The sequence below is a fragment of the Panthera tigris genome, chromosome F2, assembly GCF_018350195.1.
Source record: "Panthera tigris isolate Pti1 chromosome F2, P.tigris_Pti1_mat1.1, whole genome shotgun sequence".
Taxonomy (NCBI): domain Eukaryota; kingdom Metazoa; phylum Chordata; class Mammalia; order Carnivora; family Felidae; genus Panthera; species Panthera tigris.
The window spans coordinates 12,987,538-13,006,761 of NC_056676.1; the positions used below are offsets into that span (position 1 = coordinate 12,987,538).

The 19,224-nt window shown below is 42.1% G+C and overlaps 1 protein-coding gene across 1 annotated transcript in view; it reads right to left on the bottom strand.

Annotated features, from left to right (window-relative positions):
• The window catches only part of ASPH (aspartate beta-hydroxylase), a 222,254-nt gene that overhangs the window by 101,442 nt on the left and 101,588 nt on the right, over window positions 1–19,224 (bottom strand). Inside the window, exon 14 of the mRNA XM_015538820.2 lies at window positions 14,177–14,218. Within this exon, the coding sequence (XP_015394306.1) occupies window positions 14,177–14,218 (42 nt within the window). The remainder of the gene's footprint in view (window positions 1–14,176; window positions 14,219–19,224) is intronic.

Sequence of the window (19,224 nt, forward strand, 5' to 3'; positions counted from 1 at the left end):
TCAACCATTACATCAGAAGAATAAAAAAATGCTGTGGAGAAGAGCTCTGTAATCAGACTGAGGTAATTTTCCGTAATGCATTTTCCAAACTAATGCGCTCTCCAATTTGAAGCCTTGTTTAAGTAAATGAATGTATCTGACTACTGACGGCACTTTTTATGACAGCACTGTCTTTTTATGACAGTTCTTGAAGGCTTAATTTTAAGCTAGCCTGAGCATATGTGGCTAATATGTTCATCTTTAATTTGCTTCGGCGTACAAATAGACCATGTGTTAATACACAATAAAGTGGATCACTCTGATTTGAAGACAGGGTCATACTTCCCATCAGTCAAAAGAAAATTTAGACCCAGATGATAATTTTCAAACACACTAATATCCGGGTTTTTTCCTTGATAAACCTATTGTGCTCCCCTGCTCATGTTGTCACAACCGCGGCAGAAATCAGCTCTGTAAGCTGTTGAGTGCTCAACGGAAAGCATGAGAATGGGATTTTACAGATAACGAAGAATTTGCTATTATTGTCCTGCGGGTGCATCTGACTGAAGATTCGTTCCGGTGCAAACAGGTGCCCTGAATTATCCCTGGTACCACAGTTTGGCTGAAATCATGAAATGAAAAATAAAAACAAAGCAAATGTGTATTTCAACACGGCTAAAATCTCTACTGCACTTGCTGAGACTGGTAATATATGCTGAGCTCATTTAAATCACCAAAATTGCTGTAATTAAACTTCTCTCTAAATCAGACTTGTAGAAGAGTCAGAAATCTCCTATAATTAACTTATCTGTGGAAGTAATCAGACAATAACTGCTGGTGTATTTTAGGAACCACTAAAACTACAGTAGCTGTTGAATGTAATGATTATAATAAATCTTTAACAGCAGGTTCCCTCACAACCCCTTCTCACAGCTGCAAGGGTGGGAGGGAGACTTCTCCCCGAGCATTTCCTGGAGTTGGTTTAAGTGTGCTATTGCTACACTGCTCTTCGATGATACGGGAAGATTGCTAAGGCGTCACGGTACGGCCTGAATGGAACCACCAGTCGGCGCTACACCTAGGTGGGCTGTTGGTACTAACAATAAGAACAGATAGCGTGTTAGGTTCTGCTAAAGACAATGAACCAAAGCACCTCCAAAAAGCAGCTGAAAGACAGAAGACCTAGGGTACCTGGGTGGCTCACCTAGTTAAGCGTCCAACTCTCGATCTCGGCTCAGGTCATGATCTCATGGTTCGTGAGTTTAAGCCCCACATGGGGCTCTGCTTTGCCAGCGCGAAGCCTGCTTGGGATTCTCTGTCCCCTCTCTCTCTCTCTGCCCCTCCCCCACTCGTGCTCTTTCTCTCCCTCTCAAAATAAATAAATAAACTTAAAAGACAGAAGACCTACCTGTAGAAATCATGCAATAATTAAGTTCAAGGTAGTGATGACTTGGTCAAGCCCATGTGAAGGGCTCTCATAGACCAAAGCCACTGAAGCTTGATGACGGCTGTCTTCCCAGACAGGTACTACCATTTGTATCCCAAGAAGACAAATGAATGAATTATTTGAGGGAAAAACAATGCTTCCAAGCCAAAGCCATCTGAATCAAGGCTGTCCAATGTTTTGGTACATATTTTATTACAACAGAAAAGTATATGAAAGCAAGAAGATACTGCTGGAACAAAGTACTACAGCAGGTGAGAGAACAATATTCTCATGCATCGATTCACACACTAACTTATTTCAACGATTATGTATCTGTAAAGCACTGTACACGAAACTGATAAAGCACCAACTGGGAAAGTATTTTTGCAATACAAAAACCAACAAGGGTTTAATATCAATATTAATGAAATCCTAAAAACCAACGAGAAAAAAAATACGTGAATAGGCAGTTCGCAGAATGGACGCATTTAAGATGTTCAGCTTCTCTAGCATTCAAAGAATGTTAATATTCATATTTCATTACATCAATGAGTTATCACGGATTTAAATAAATTAAATCAATGAAATGTCACTGAAACATTAAAGCACCTATTGGAAGGCACTGGAAAATGACCAAAGATAGGTAGAAACTTATAAACAAAAGAATTTATTCTTGACAGTTTCTACGTTGGATAAGAATGGTAAATTGTTGATCTTTTCAGGTGTGAGGGTACTTGCTCCCCAAACACCCCAAGTCAGGCAGTGGAACTGTGTCCTTCCCTGCTGAAGGGGGCAGGTGACAGCATGCAGAGAGCAGAGCTGATAAAAATTTTAAAGAGAAGTTTTAGATGCAAGAGAACCACAGAAGGGCTGAGATCCAAAGTTTGAGAATACACTCTGCACAGATCCTGGCTGACTGATAACTTTCTATCTTCACGGACAGCCCCTGGGAGGCTGGTGAAAAATCAGGCAGAATCTCAATGAGGATGGACTGCATCCTTCCCGTATCATCAAAGAGCATATGTAGCTGCAAAAACAATTACCCCCAAACGTAGCAGCTTACAGCAACCATAAACATTTCGTTTCTTCCACAAGAAGAAGACCTATTTTGCTATCTAGACCTATTCAAAGTGCTGCTTATGTATTCTCATGGCAAGGCAGCCAGTTTCCTCCAGAGCAAGCAAGTGATCCAAAGGAGAGCGAGGTAGAGTATACACTGACCTAGACTTGGGATTCACCCTCGGTCAATTCTGCATTGCCCTATTAGTCACATAGGTCAGCCCTATTCAATGGAAAGAGGACCCCACAGAAGCACAAATACCAGGAGGCAAGAATCACTGGGCGCCCTCCTGGATGTTAACTACTACAGAAATCTACCTTTGAAAGACAGAACTACTGGGGCGCCTGGGTGGCGCAGTCGGTTAAGCGTCCGACTTCAGCCAGGTCACGATCTCGCAGTCCGTGAGTTCGAGCCCCGCGTCAGGCTCTGGGCTGATGGCTCGGAGCCTGGAGCCTGTTTCCGATTCTGTGTCTCCCTCTCTCTCTGCCCCTCCCCCGTTCATGCTCTGTCTCTCTCTGTCCCAAAAATAAATAAAAAACGTTGAAAAAAAATTAAAAAAAAAAAAAAATGAAAGACAAAACTACTCTGGTGACATGTGCAAGTGTGTTGTGTTTTGCCCGAGTACATTTCTCAATACACACTCAGTTGGGGTAGCAGAGATTAGAAGTCCTAACGGCTTGAGGTATAAGATAGCAGAACCTCAGGCCGGCAAAGCAACTGGAAATTAAGATGGTGAATATCAGAAAGAAGCCCCCAAATCTGAGTATGAATTCTGCCCACATCTAAACTACACAGGCCCAGAGTACCTCCATTTCTACTCTCCAGAGAGCTGAACTTAAAAAATAGCAGCTGGGAGCCAAACAACAACAGCGACGACGACGACGATGACGACGACAACAAATTGAACAGGGAAAGCAGTCACTTTCTGCAGGGGAGATGGATTTTTCAGTTTGAGTCCAGGCAAGTTAACTGTCTACTAGGTAGCAACAATCATTAGAGGGGGAGAAAAGTTCCAGAGTTGCTGTAACAGATTATATACACAGTCCAGCTTTTGCCCACAATTTACTGGACATGCAAAGAAACAGGACGCTCCTGATCCACACTTAGGGGGAAAAAGTAGTCAGTAGCAACTATCTCCAAGTGTGCCCAGATACTGGGTTTAGTGGAAAAAACATTTCAGATCGCTGATTATTAATAAGTATAAACACTTAAAGAAAAGCATGGTATTAATGAATGAACAGATATGGAATCTCAATAGTGAAATGGAAACTATAAAAAAGCAGCAGAGATCTAGAGTTGAAAAGAAAAGTAGCTAGAATGAAAATTTTACTACATGGGCTGAAGAGCAGATTTGAAATAGAAGAAGAAAGACTCACTGACCTTAAAGACAGAACAACAGAAATTATCCAATGCAAGAGGGGAAAATGATAACAAAAACAAAAGTTTCAGAAACCTGGATATTATCATGCAGTCCAACAAGTAACTGGAATACTACATGTAGTGGAGAGGAAAAGAAAAAAAAATAAAAAATAAAAATAAATAAATAAATAAATAAATAAGGCTGAAAAACACTTAACTCATAATAAGAAATTTTGGTAAGAATTAAATGAGAACCTATGTGAAAACAACATGAAATACAGTACATTATAGACAGTTAAGGTTAATTCATATATTGATACTTCTGTTTATAAACTCTTCTTGCCCATCACTTGGGCTATTTGCATCTCATAATATCACCATCAGATGAAGAGGTAAATTAAAGGGAAAGGGATTAAGCCACACTTTTCATACCATAACTATTTATTCAACTCCTATGATATTATGGTTCAGTGCTATTAGAGGGACGTGATGGTTTAATTTTATGTGTCAACTTGACTAAGCCATGGCACCCATATATTTGGTCAAACGTGTCTGCATATTGCTGTGAAGATATTTTTTAGAGGACATTAACATTTAAATCAGTCAGCTGGGAGTAAAGTGGATTATCCGCCATAATGTAAGTGGGACTCATCCAATCAGCTGAAGGCCTAAAGAAAAAGACTGACACTGACCCCCCCCAACCCCCCACCAAGGAGGAGGAAACTCTGCCTTCAGACTGCCTTTGGCCTCGAGCTATAATATCAACTCTCCCTTGGGTTTCCAGTTTCCCTACTTACACTGCAGATTTTGGACTGGCTAGTCTCTACAATCATGCAAGTCCGTTCCTTAAAATAAATCTCTGTGTCTCTGTCTCTATCTCTCTGTAAACATACACACATACATACACACACACACACACACACACACACACACACACACCTATTGTATTAGTTCTGTTTCTCTAGAGAACGTTGACTAATACAAGGTGGGGGAGGGTGTCACGGTTCCTACCTTTAAGATCCTTCTGTCTATACTCAACACATCTCCAGAGACAAGGGGAAACAAAAGCAAAAATGAACTATTGGGACCTTACCAAAATAAAAAGCTTCTGCACAGCAAAGGAAACAATCAGCAAAACTAAAAGGCAACCGACAGAATGGGAGAAGATATTTGCAAATGACATATCAGATACAGGGTTAGTATCCAAAATCTATAAAGAATTTATCAAACTTAACATCTAAAAAACAAATAATCCAGTGAAGAAATGGGCAAAGGACATGAGGAGACACTTCTCCAAAGAAGGCATCCAGATGGCCAACTGACACATGAAAAAATGCTCAACATCACTCATCATCAGGGAAATACAAATCAAAACCCACAATGAGATACCACCTCACACCTGTCAGAAGGGCTAACATTAACAACTCAGGCAACAACAGATGTTGGGGAGGATGTGGAGAAAGAGGATCTCTTTTACATTGTTGGTGGGAATGCAAGCTGGTGCAGCCCCTCTAGAAAACAGTATGGAGGTTCCTCAAAAAACTAAAAATAGAACTACCCTACGACCCAGCAATTGCACTACTAGGCATTTATCCATGGGATCCAGGTGTGCTGTTTCGAAGGGACACAGGCACCCCCATGTTTATAGCAGCACTATCAACAATAGCCAAAGTATGGAAAGAGCCCAAATGTCCATCGATAGATGAATGGATAAAGAAACTGTGGTGTATATACACAATGGAGTATTACTCGGCAATCAAAAAGAATGAAATCTTGCCATTTGCAAGTATGTGGATGGAACTAGAGGGTATTATGCTAAGTGAAATTAGGGAAAGACAAATATCATATGACTTCACTCGTATGAAGACTTTAAGATACAAAACAGAAGAACATAAGGGAAAGGAAGCAAAAATAATATAAAAACAGGGAGGGGGACAAAACACAAGAGACTCTTAAATACGGAGAACAAACAGAAGGTTACTGGAGGGGTTGTGGGAGGGGGGATGGGCTAAATGGGTAAGGGGCTTAAGGAATCTACTCCTGAAATCATTGTTGCACTATATGCTAACTAACTTGGATGTAAATTAAAAAAATAAATTAAATTTTAAAAAGATGCCTTCTGTCTAAAAATTAAGGGAAAAACTCACAACACATGCTAAAAATCTACAAGCACAGGGTGTCTTGGGAGTAGAAAGGAAAAGCACATCTTCTGGTCTGGAGTGAGAGGCAGGGGTGCACTTGGGGGAGGATTCCTAGCAGAGGGAAACTTTAAGCTCATTTCCAAGGAGCAGGAGCTTGTCAGGTGAATGTGAAGAGGAGAGGCAGGAAAGAACATTTTGAACAGGGGAAAGCCATAAACAGGAGCCAGATCCCGAGAAGCTTAGGTGCTATACCAGTAAGTTTAGTTCTCATCCTCAAGACGATGATGAACGACTTTGATCAGATATGTTACATGCAGTTCTAAGAGTCCCAGGAAAAACTTCACTGACAGATGTATTTTTTAATAATGAGAAAACTTCCTAATGAGCCTTGACTATTTGCTCACGTTGGTTTTGTGTTTTCCTTACGATCACAGAAAACCCAGAAGTATTTATACAAGGCACTGGCTGCAGCAAGCTGATTTACTGGCTATATTATAACCTTCTCAGCCTTTGAAGCTGCAAAATGTGATTTCTGTTAGTGTAAAGGTGACTTGTTTTCTAGTGCCATCTGGCGTTTTATTAGGGCACTGATTATTACTTTTCAAAAGAATGCAAACGGTAAGCAAGACACCTTTAAATGCCTAAAAGACAGTCACAGAATCTACTGTTTACGCATATCCTTAATTGTAATGAATGATAAAATGAGATATTAAATATTAGTCTAAATCAAAGAAAAATTTCAGGAAAAGTCCTCGATTCAAATGCAATTTTAACACACACACACACACACACACAGAAAAAAACACATTTCCTTTTTGCAGGCATGGGTATTTTGTTAGTTTTTTTCAAATTCCTTTAAAAGACTCACAAATCCTCAACTAAAAACTAACACTTGATAGGGGCGCCTGGGTGGCTCGGTCGGTTAAGCGTCCGACTTCGGCTCAGGTCATGATCTCACGGTCCGTGAGTTCGAGCCCCGCATCGGGCTCTGTGCTGACAGCTCAGAGCCTGGAGCCTGTTTCAGATTCTGTGTCTCCCTCTCTCTCTGCCCCTCCCCTGTTCATGCTCTGTCTCTGTCTCAAAAATAAATAAATGTTAAAAAAAAATTAAAAAAAAAAACTAACACTTGATAGATGTTAAATCAGCCACCTGTTGCATACTTTTCTGTTCAATGAACTGTTAAAGCCCACATTTTTTCAGGAGCTTCAAGTCATTTTTGGCTCCCGTCTTTCTTTCATACTTCATATCCTATCCATTCGCAAATTCTAGTGACTTTATCTTCAAATACACGGAGAACCCAAATGCCACTCACCTCCACTACCCCACATCCTAATCCCGACCATTACTACCTCTAGGAGTCGCCTAAGTGGTCTCCCTGCTTCCAATCTTGCATCCCCAGAGCTAGAATGAGCCTTTTGTAACGTGCCAACCTTCTGTTCAAAATCTCCCAGGGGCTTCCCACCTCGCTCGAGGTAATACACAAAATCCTTCTGGCTGGTGGCCTTCATAGCCCTGTGTGATTTGGACCCTGCGAGCCCTCGGAGCTCATCCGCTCCTCCCCCTCCCCCTCCCACATTCCCCAGCCGCCACACTGGCCTCCTCTCCGATCCACATGCTAAGCACCCTCCCTCGGGGGCTATGGATATGCCCTTCCATCCCTGGACTTCCTTCTCCCAGATGCTTCCACAGCTTATTCCCTTGCATCTTCAAATGTCACTGTCCCAGAGGACTCTCTACGGAGCAATACCCCTGCTCACTGTCAGGCTCTGTAGTTTTCTTCCCATTTTATATTCCTTTTCATACTTATCACTATTATATTCTGATTTTTAAAAATTACATATCTAACCTTCCCCCTCCACACACATACACATTATAAGTACCATGAGAACTGGGACTTTGTTTTTATGGTGTTAGCCCCAGTGCCTAAAATAGGGCCTGGCACATAGTAGGTACACAGCCATGTATTGAATAAATGGATGAATAAAAGTTAGTGTTTGAATGTGACATCTAGTAAGCCATTTTAGCACTGCATTACTTTGTAGTTCATGCACTTTGCGGTTGTGGAATACAGAATAAGTGGGAAAAGATGACATCCAGTGGGGAGGAACTGATACAGCAACTTTATCTAAAATGGACAGAAGTAATCTGATTCAGTTTAAGAATCTGGCACCTCCAAATAGGGCCTATTTTGGAATAAGCCTTATTTCAAACCCATGACTCCATCAAAATAAACTTAATATGACTCTCTAAAAGGAAGGGACGTAGAATTATTAATTCTTTTTTTTGTAAGTTTTATTTTTACTTATTTTGAGAGAGAGAGAGAGAGAGAGAGAGAGAGAGAGCACGAGTTGGGAAAGGGCAGAGAGGGGGCAGGGAGAGAAAATCCCAAGCTGACTCTACAAAGTCCGTGCAGAGCCCCAAGGTGGGGCTCAAACACTCGAACCACAAGATCATGACCTGAGCTGAAGTCAGATGTTCAACTGACTGAGCCACCCAGGCGCCTCTAGAATTATTAATTCTAAGTAAAAGCAAAATCTTCCATTCTTACCAGCAGTCCCTCAATGCACTTGAGGAGCGATAACATAAGTAGAAAATCAGGCAACCTAATAATTCATCTTGAGATAAATTCGTAATAGCCACTAAAAAGAAAACAAAACTCCAGTTCTATTATTTTGAAACTAAGGTCTATTAAAACACATTCCACTTTTTCACTACATGTTCCACAGGTGGATTATACCGTTCGCTACAAACATCTTTCGGTTGGAACGGATAGTAACTGCCAGTTTTACACAATGCAAGGCGACGAATCAGTCAAGTGAAGCTGTTCCGTGGCTTCTCTCCAGGGATTCCCTGAAGAAGCAGCCAAGAGAGGCCAGCACCCACCACACTGGGAAAGTCCCCTTCGCATCAGAAGCAGCCTGGAGGGCAAGGCTGTACAGAGCATGGCGGGCAGTGCAGAGGGAGGCAAGGCCCCCTGAGGAAGAAACGGAGCCTCTGCAGACAGAGCAGCAACACGGCTTCCAGTCATGCTGTGAGCAGCAGAAACAACACCCACGACCTACCCTCTCCGTCTCTACCTTTGTCAGAAGCACCGGGGCAGACCTCCCAAGAACACACAAGTCAACGTGTGAATGGCAAAGGCTCTGATTTGCAGACACGCACAGGGCCTGGGTATGCCATCCTACTACCTGAAGGAAAATGTCAGCCCCCCCTGCCATGGCGTTGCCTCTGATTTTCTCTCTGACCGCATGGCATATACTCTCAGCTTGGTCAGGGTGCTCTAGCTTCACAGGCTTGGCTTTCCCGCCACAGGACCTTTGCACAGACTCTTCCTCTGTTCAGTGTGCTCCTGGCTCAGCATTCGCACAGCTGCCTTGATTACATGGCTAACCCCCTCAGAGACCTTCTCCCCTTCCCATTTCCCTCCAGCACACTCTCCTGTTTGGTTTCCTTTAGAGCACGATCTCTATTTTAGTTTGTGTATGTGTTGCTGGACTCCTTACTGGGATGTAGGCTCTATGAAAGCAGGGATTTTGTCTTATTCGCACCTGCATCCACTTATCTGGCATGCGGTAGGCATGCAAATATTTAAGTGGATAAATAAACCAGTGTAGGTTTTCGTGAATGATGAGAAATTGATGGTTTTTTTAATTCTCCGGTGACTTACTGACTTTTGAGCACAAAGCAGTAGCCATTTTCATAAAATCTGGTGGCAGGGCATACTTTGGTGACAAAACAGTAAAATGCCGCATGCCCAAGACTGCGAATTGCCACTTCCTCTCAATATTCGATGTTCCTTTCTTCTGTAGAACTAGAACCCTGAATTTTTAGCTGCACCAACATGCTATCAGTTAAAGGCAGTTCTCCCAAGAACTACCCTCCTACTCTCCCCACTTCCTTCCTGTTATCTCGATGTGGTGATAAGGGCTTGGGCTTGAATGGCCCTTTTGGAACATAAGGTTATGGACTAAAGACGGCAGAATGGCAAGAGAGGAGCTAGGTCCCTAAGGAGCCACTAAAGAGGCCCTAGTTTATTTATGTGGATAAGAAATAAACTCTTACCTTGTTTAAGCCACAGCAACTTGAGGTTGTAAAAACTAGATGTAACTGTATTTAATTGTAATGGGAATGTGGTGATCTGTAGGGAAGGTCTGAATCTAACTCAAATGCTAAAGACACAGGAGGAGGGTAAAAACGGGGGGCTGTTAAAAAAAACCAGGATTTTCCTTAAAATTGTTTCTTTCCCTAATCAACATAGGGCAGGAAAACAAGAATAAAGGCCAAAGAGGATCTGTTTTATATCCCTTCTCTGTTATACTTGGGGCTGGTATCTGGGATCACAGAGCGAGACGCTGGCTAACTTGGTCCCAAAGAACAGCCTTGGTGCAGAGGCAGGACAGGAAGTGTTCATTGGTCCAAGGCCAAGCAACCAAGTGAGAGCAAGGTCCAAGGCCAAAATGATGTGGATCATTTTGTGAGTTTTTTTGCACAGCTAAATTTATTCAATCAAAAAAAAACAAAAAACAAACAAAAAAAAAAACACCCTTTATTCTTTCACTTATATGTGTCTTACTTTGGGAGCTAAAAATACTTCTGCTTTTGTAACTGATTATGACAGTACATATGGATCTTTGAAAAGCACTGCTTGAACAAAATTTAAAAACTTGGCACACCGATATGACTGACCCGCATCAACGAACTGAACTGCTAATCAAAAGCGATCCGAAGTCCAGATATTTGGATGGCAGTAGTGTAGCAGACTGCATTTATCATTTACAAATACTAGTTTCATTTTAACTTCCTGTTTTGAAGTAGGGCCTGTGAGGCACGAGAAACACTATGCTTATTTCTGGATGCAGAAACTGTAAGTGTATGTAACACTTTAACGCCAGTCAGTTCTGCGCTCCGAACAGCAGGGGTACGAGGACACATCCACTGAGCTCAGACATACGAGGTCACGGAGGAGATCACGTAGTCGTCCCAGCATCTTGAGGGATGACCACAGCAGTCTCCTTACCCCAGTGTCGCTGATTCAGGTCTGGGTTCCCCATAGATCTCCATCCTAGGAGTTCTAGCTGGGTGTGCTTCTTACTCCAGAGCTTGGGTTTTAAAGAGCCTATCATGTCTGTTCATATTAATCCTTAGGAATTAAAACATAATAGAAATTCATTCAAATACTGACTGAACGCCTACTGTGTGCCAGGCACAAGAAATGCAGCGGTGAGCAAAACAGACAAAAATGCGTCTCCATGAAAATTTAATTCCGGGGGGAGGTTTGAACAAACACGAAAGAATGAGACAAACTATCAAATATAATCACATGGTAGTAAGCGGTATGGAGAAACCAAAGCAAGGAAACAGGGTGGGGAAAGTAAGGGGGGTCGGGAGAGCGTGCAGAGAGAGCAATGCTCTGAGGACCGAGTCCCGGGCACTGGGGTGCCGGAGGGTCAGGGAGACGAGCGGCCATCTGAAGAGGCTGAGAACAAGCAAACAGCAGACAGTCGGAGAAAAACCAAGAGGATGTGGCATCAGCAAACCAAGTGAGAGCAGGATTCTGGAATCGAGGATCTACCCAAGACCCGGTGACATCCTCCTCCTTGCTTTCTTTTTTTCTCCTCAGTACAGTCATCCCCCCTCGTCTGTGGGGGATCCACTCCAAGATTCCTAGTGGATGCCGGAAACCACAGACAGTACTGAACCCTATACAGACCAAGTTTTTTCTGATGCATATACACCCATGATAAAGTTTAGTTTACAGATCAGGCACTGTAGGAGATTAACAACAATACTAATACTAAAATAGGACAAATACAGCAATATACTGTAAGAAATGTCATATGAATGTGGTCTCTCTGTTTCTCTCTCAAAATACCGTACAGTCCTGGACTCATCCTTCTTATGATAACGCCTACATGATGAGATGAAGTGAGGTGAAGGATGTGGGCATTTCTGACAACACGTCAGAAAGAGGGTTCTGCTTCCTGACCACATCTGACCACGGGTAACTGAAATCGCAGAAAACAAAACCGAGGATAAGAGGGCTCCTTACTTACGATCGGAGGATGTCATGGCATCCTGGAAGATTAGGAAGGCAGCGTGGAGAACTTGCGCCATGACTGAGCTAAATCCCAGTCACCTACGTATAAAAACCAACTAACAGTTTCTGATACTGACGAGAAACGTGCAGAATTAGCAAGTTATTTAGAAATGCGTAGGTAAGTACCAGCAGAAACGGCTAAAAGAAAGTCAGCAATGGGACTCACGGACAGGGAGCGGTAGGGGAGAAGACTGCTGTTTTCATGAAAAGTCATATGTTAAAAACTACCCATATTAATTTGATAAAAAATTAAATACAACTAGTCTGGAAAAAAAAAATACGTGACTAAATGCCCAGTTCCCAGCCTAAGGGCTACCGAATTACAGCCAGCGGCTAGCAATTCCACAAGTTTTATTTGTACACTAAGACTGCATACATTATGTGTATTATAACATGTTATGTGTAAATATAATATATCTACTCTAATATCTTCTCAAATGTAGATACCGCTTTCATCACTAAAAATTAAAGGCATTTATGAAATTCTAATGCTTAATCATTAAAGTTTTTTTTTTAATTTTTTTTTAACGTTTATTTATTTTTGAGACAGAGAGAGACAGAGCATGAACAGGGGAGGGGCAGAGAGAGAGGGAGACACAGAATGGGAAGCAGGCTCCAGCCTCCGAGCCATCAGCCCAGAGCCCGACGCGGGGCTCGAACTCACAGACTGCGAGATCGTGACCTGAGCTGAAGTCAGACACTTAACCGACTGAGCCACCCAGGCGCCCCAATTAATCATTAAAGATTTTATCATTCAAATGATACTAAAAGCAAACAGAACTACCCTATGATCCAATAATTGCACTACTGACGATTTACCCCCCAAAAACAAAGAAAAAATAACTAATTCAAAGGGATACATGCACCCCTGTGTTTATCGCAGCATTATTTACAATAGCCAAACTATGGAAGCAGCCCAAGTGTCCATCGACTGGTGAATGGATAAAGAGGATAGGTAGGGTATACACATCTTCAATGCAACGGAATATCATTCAACCATAAAAAAGAATGAAATCTTGCCTTTTGCAACAACAGGGATGGGGCAAGAGAGTATAATGCCAAGTGAAACAAGTCAGCCAGAGAAAGACAAATACCGTAAATTTCACTCATATGTGGAACTCAAGAAACAAAACAAATGAGCAGGTGGGGGGGGGGGGAAGAGAGAGAAAAACCAAGAAAGAGACTCTTCACTATAAGAACAAAATGAAGGTTACCAGAGGGGATGGGGGTGATTAAGCAGCGCACGTATCATGATGCAAATAAACAAACAGATAACTAATTAAATAAATAAAATTACTGAAAAGATTTATGAGAGCTAAAATTTGCAGCCTTATTTACTAGTTAGAGATTCTTACTGACTGGGCTTGAATTAAATATTTGAAAATAAAAATGTCAAGGACTGGAAAGAATAAAGACAAGTGGAATATGAAAAATAAAGCATAAGCACCATTCTGTGATCATCGATACCACTTTTTAACTTAGTTCCTCACTCTAATAAGAGCTGACTTAAAATTCTACTGGATTCTTAAACTTATTGGAATCCCAATGTAATCAACTCTGGGAAGGCAGACATGATTCATTCTATGTGGATGTAACCTTGTTTGCATGTCTTTCCAACAATTCAGAGTTCCTTGAATAAAGAGAACATGTTCTAGTAATCTCTGGATCTCTATTCCTGGCACAGATGCTAAGATAAACAATCATATTTGATGTTTCCTAAGTGCTTTCCCTGTGCTGCACACTTCCTTAAGCACTTTGCACATATTTTCACCCAATTACTATTGTAGAAACAGGAGTCGTCTGCTTCCTGAACTTGGTACTGTTTTATTACCATATCACAGAAGAGGAAACTGAGGCACACCAGGCAAGGGATTCTCAGACACACATAGAGTGAATGGCAAAACGAGGATTAAAAGCCAGGCAATCTCTCTTTAGAGGCTTGGCTCTTAATGTTTATGTAAATATTACTAAATGTTTGATAAAATCATTGGAATAATCAACCCAGAGACAACTTCTTTTAACTGGTAATAAAAAAGAAAGTCATGCTATTCGTGAATGCTATGCTGATTTTTTTCCTATGCATATTTGAAGGGTTGTTTGTCTGATAATCTCACCTTTTTCTTTTTGTTCTGGATCATCTGTTTTTCTATTTGTTTCTGAAAAGTAAAGATAAAACAAAATGAATATTGTGAATGTCACCATTCAATATCTCAAAATATAGGACCATATTTAAATGAATTCAAACAAATATAATTTATGAAAAATATTTCTGGGCATAGAGTTTAACTTTCCAAAACCCTAAATTCTTTCCCACATGAAATTTGTTACAAAAACATTAAGATTAGACTCATTTGAATTACTTAGAAAAGTCACCAGGCAGTGGGGGGTGCCTCGCATCTCAGTCGGTTAAGGTTCCAACTCTGGCTCAGAGCATGAGTCTCACAGCTCACGAGTTCGAGCCCTGGTTCGAGCCCTGCGTCGGGCTGCGCTGACAGGGTGAAGCCTGCTTCGGATCCTGTGTCTCCCTGTCTCTGCCCCTCCCCCACTCATTTTCTCTCTCTTAAAAAAAAGTCACTGAGCAGTAACCAGGGCTGAGGCATCTGGCTAAGTGTTCCACATCTACAGGAAACTGGCCATGGGTCATCCCCACCAATTCTTTTTTTTTTTAATTTTTTTTTTTAATGTTTATTTTTGAGACAGAGAGAGACACAGCGTGAGCAGAGGAGGGGCAGAGAGAGAGGGAGACATAGAATCGGAAGCAGGCTCCAGGCTCCAAGCTGTCAGCACAGAGCCCGATGTGGGGCTTGAACCCACAAACGGTGAGATCATGAGCTGAGCTGAAGTCGGACGTTTAACTGAGTGAGCCACCCAGGCACCCCAATCCCCGCCAATTCTAAGTGCCTCTGTGGGGACAAAGGCAAACTGAAGTGGAGAGAAGCCCTCATCAAAGCTCACTCAATATCTGCATTGTCTCCTAAAACCCTAAGAGTACTTTATAACAGCAATTGTGTGCTTTAAAGGAATACAGCGTGTCCCCCTCACTGGGGTGACACCAGTCTCCCTTCCCTAAGGACTTCACATATACACAGGTGGCCCGCTGAGGGTGCTCGCACTGAGCCCAGGTGCTGAGGAGCCAACGGCTTACCTGTGTCAGCCTCTCACTAAGTGAGTTAGAGTCATAGGGTCTGTCCTACAAACGGGGCTGAGTGCAAACCCACCCAGAACCTGGGCCAGTCAAACAACATCCCCCCTACATGGAAAACTATGGTACCTGATCTGACCATGCACTCATAACCTCATTTCTGCATTATCTCATATCTGGCCTGCTGTTTAATATAGGTTGGGGTCTAGTAGACCAGTTGATTATCGTTCCAGCAGGTTCTTATCCAGCTTTGGGTATTTCTCGGCACACGTGTTTCGGCATGGATGTTGGAGTCGGGATGGGGTAGCATTTGGGAAGCTGATATAAAATCTGACTCAGTTCTTCCCCCATCGTAGCCTGGGCTCTGGGGTGAGATCAGGGATACAACCACAGAACACTAGACTTTCTGCTCCCCAGTTTCCTCTATACGTTCATGATCACACTTATCAGTTTTTAGAAGTGAAAAGTCAATCTGAGGCAGGCTCCCAGACAAAGAAGGAATTTTCATAGGTCAAGTGTTTTTGAGACGCTAGTGGAGAGGAAGGGAGCAGCCTTTCAAAGCTGCAGTGTGCCAGGCTCGGTCTAAGCCCATGGCATCTGTCTCCTGTCTCCTCACACCCGGGAGGGAGGGAGGTCTCATCTCCCTCTGTGCAAGGGAGGAAGCTGAGGCTTAGAAAGTAGAGTGTCTGACGTTATCAAGGTCAGTTTACATCCCTCCAGAGCATATAATCTTCTACCGTGCCCTTCTCTGAAAGAGAAACAAGGGGTAGTGACGTGTAGGTCTCGCCTTCCACAAAGAGTGGGTTTTATAAAGTTGAGTGCCACACACTTCCTGCCACTGAGGCAGGACATACACAGGGTATTTAAAAACAAAAACGAAAGCACGTTCTAGATCTCCGGTGAATGTTCTAGAATTTCTGATCTCATTAAAGTTAGGCAGTGTATCATTTAACAGGCAGACATCAAGGATACAGGATTGAGGGAAATCATCAACAATTTCAGTCCTCGAGAAGTCCTTCCTATCATCAGTGTCTGCAGGAAGGTTGTGACCCTCCACGTCCTCAGTAATCTGTCACCTGGCACACGCTAATGTAATTTGAAAAGTCAAGCACAAAATGCAAGTTCCTAACCTGACTAGAGAAAACAGGCGGGTACTGGTCATGAAGAAGAGTTTAGGGTTCTCCACACATCTTCTGCCCCAAGGGAGTTAATAAGGAAGGAGGAGTGGTTTGATCACATTTTAAATAGGTGTGAGAGGGCCCTGGCCAGGCGTGCTCCCAGGAACAAGGGACACCACCTTTCTTGCTCTTCCAACGGAGTATCTATGATGAGGCAATGAGCTTGACCTAAGAAGGCCCAGCCCAAACTCCCCCAGCTCTGGGCAAAAGCTCTCGCTCGTGTCCCCTTCTGTCCCTCACATCACATCAACATGCTAACATCTGTGACTCATATTTGGATATGGGGAAATGCACAGAGAGCAGGCAGGTTAGCCTCTCTGATTTGCAGTGCGGAAATGCAGCTTAGATAAACGGGTTTTCTAAGAGTTCCAGCTTACTCACTGCTACTCTGCATAGCTAATAGTAAAGTGTTACTCTGCTTTACTTTATTCTCTGCACATACGTGTGTCTGAGACTCTTTATGTGGACCTTGCTGTGCCACAGAGGAAAATCGACTTGTTGGATGCTTATTGTGTGCCCAGCATTGTTCTAAGCACAAAATGCAGATGATCCCATCAATTCCATCGACCCAGTCCAATTCCGAAAGTTATCAAAGTACAGTTCACTTGTATCTCATAGTGTTTAAGCACTCATACTGAAGAAGAAAGACATTATGCAATCTTTAACCGTACTTAACTCTTTTTTTCCCCTTTCAGAATAAGAAAACTCTTACTAAAATGAATGGGATGTTAAATGTCCAAAAATTATCATGAACCATTAAAGAAAATCACTTTCATGAATTGAAAAATCCTCAACTCTATGATGTTCCAGATACTGTGCTGATCTGCTTTCTGGCCAGCTCTTCTTGGACCCCAGGCACATCCCAAAGCTAATTTCCATCCGGGTCTAGTTGTCCTCCCAAGCTCATCACAATGGCATCTGTGACTCCCCAGGACCCAGACCTAGGGCTCTGCTTCCCCTCTGACAGCCCACCCAGCCCAGCCTTCCAGTACAGCTTTCTGTCTTCTTCTGTCTCCCTGCCAGTACTGAGTCAGGTCCTACCACATCACCCGGACTATTACTGGTTAGTCTCCAACCTGCCTGCCCTCCAGCTGTTTCCACCTTCCACCTGTTGCCCATTGCTCACTTCAGAATACCATGAATGACCACGGCTGGCAGGTGTTCCCCTCTCTGACCTTCAGCATTCCTGTCCACAAGCAGGGATAACCCCTATCTGCTGGGGAACCTCAACTCCCTAACGCACACGAAGCACATAGCAGAGTAAATGAGGTCAATAAAAGTGGGTCCGCTTAGCCCGTGTTCAAAGTCTTTATTTTATTGTTTCCTCTGGGCATGCTGGGGGAGAAAACAACACTTTCTGGAATTTTCTAGTGCTCCTTTTCTGCCCAGAGAATGAAGATCAAAAGAGAACTTCCTGTACCCTTTTCTGCTCTACCACCTGCTCAGACTCTCTTCTCAACTAGGATGAAGTTCATTCATGTCCTCACAGAACAATGATCATGGTGGCAGGGGAGGGGGGGCGGTCAGAAGGGTACAAGGGAGTGGGGCTTGCCAAAACTTCTAGGTGCTGAACAAAAACCCTACAACAGATGGAGGTAGGGGCTATTTCATTTTAATCTTGCCCCCGGATGAGTATGCTACTCTTATGTAGCATAAGAGTAAATGGTAAATAAAATAAACATTACCTATTAGAAATACGTTAAGAAAGAGTTGAAGGTACACTTTCAAGATTTCAGTCATCAAAGATACTGTAACATTCTAGAATACTAGTAAGCGTAAAATGAACTGATTTCGTTATATAACAAAATAATAACAATAAATAATGACAATATAGAGAAGAATTCCGCATTTTATTGCACTCAAATAACAGTAAACAGAAGACATTTACATTATTTTTAGAAAATCCATTGATGTTGCCCATCCTTGGCATCTGTTTGTAAAGGCAAGGCTCATTAAGTCAGATATTTGGAATTAAAAAGTATTTGAAGTTGACTACAGCATAATTAATCCTCAATTTCCAGAGTTGTAGAGATGATTATATACAAAACTCCAGCAAAATTTTACTCATTTATCAGTTCTATGTCACTTCTAAGTTTCCCTAAAAAAATATGGCTTTATAAAAAGTAGTGTTCTATAATTCACAATATGAATTAAGAGCTTTATTAGAATTTGAGTAGCAACTCTGTATTACCCATATCACAGCTTCGGAAAATTATTGCTTTTCTTAGTAATTTAATCTTCCGGATTTCGCTACACACTGGGTCAGCATGCATAACTCACTACATTGTAACTATGATCTATAATGATATAAATATAAAATCTCTTTGATTGTAGCCCTAAAAGCAGGAAAAAAAAAGTCACCTTATCTTAAGACAATGTTAACATAATCAAGCTTTCCCTGACATGGAAATGAAATGACTTCTTATGGCTTTTTTTTTTTTTTTTTAACAGCTCATGGTCCTTTTAAATGATGTCACTGACTTCTTTTCTAACAAATGAGTATTTTCATCACAGCAACTATTTCTGAGCCAAAATAAAGCACATCAAAAATAGAAGAAACTCTTCAGGATAGAAGAGAAAAAAGGCTCATACATTGCAAACAGCAGCAGGCATGTGGCTCTGTGAGTGTTTTTCACACATCCTAAATCAACCCATGTAGGGGCGTTATTCTTTAGCAAGATCACTGTGTGGTCTTCAGTGTCGTGAGGGCATTACTTAATTAGCCAAAGGCAAAGCAACCTTTAAGACGTGCACCAGTAACTGATACAGATTTTCTAATATTTAAACCAATACTGACTGGACTACAGCTATCATATGACGGACCCGAGGTGCCAAACAGCAT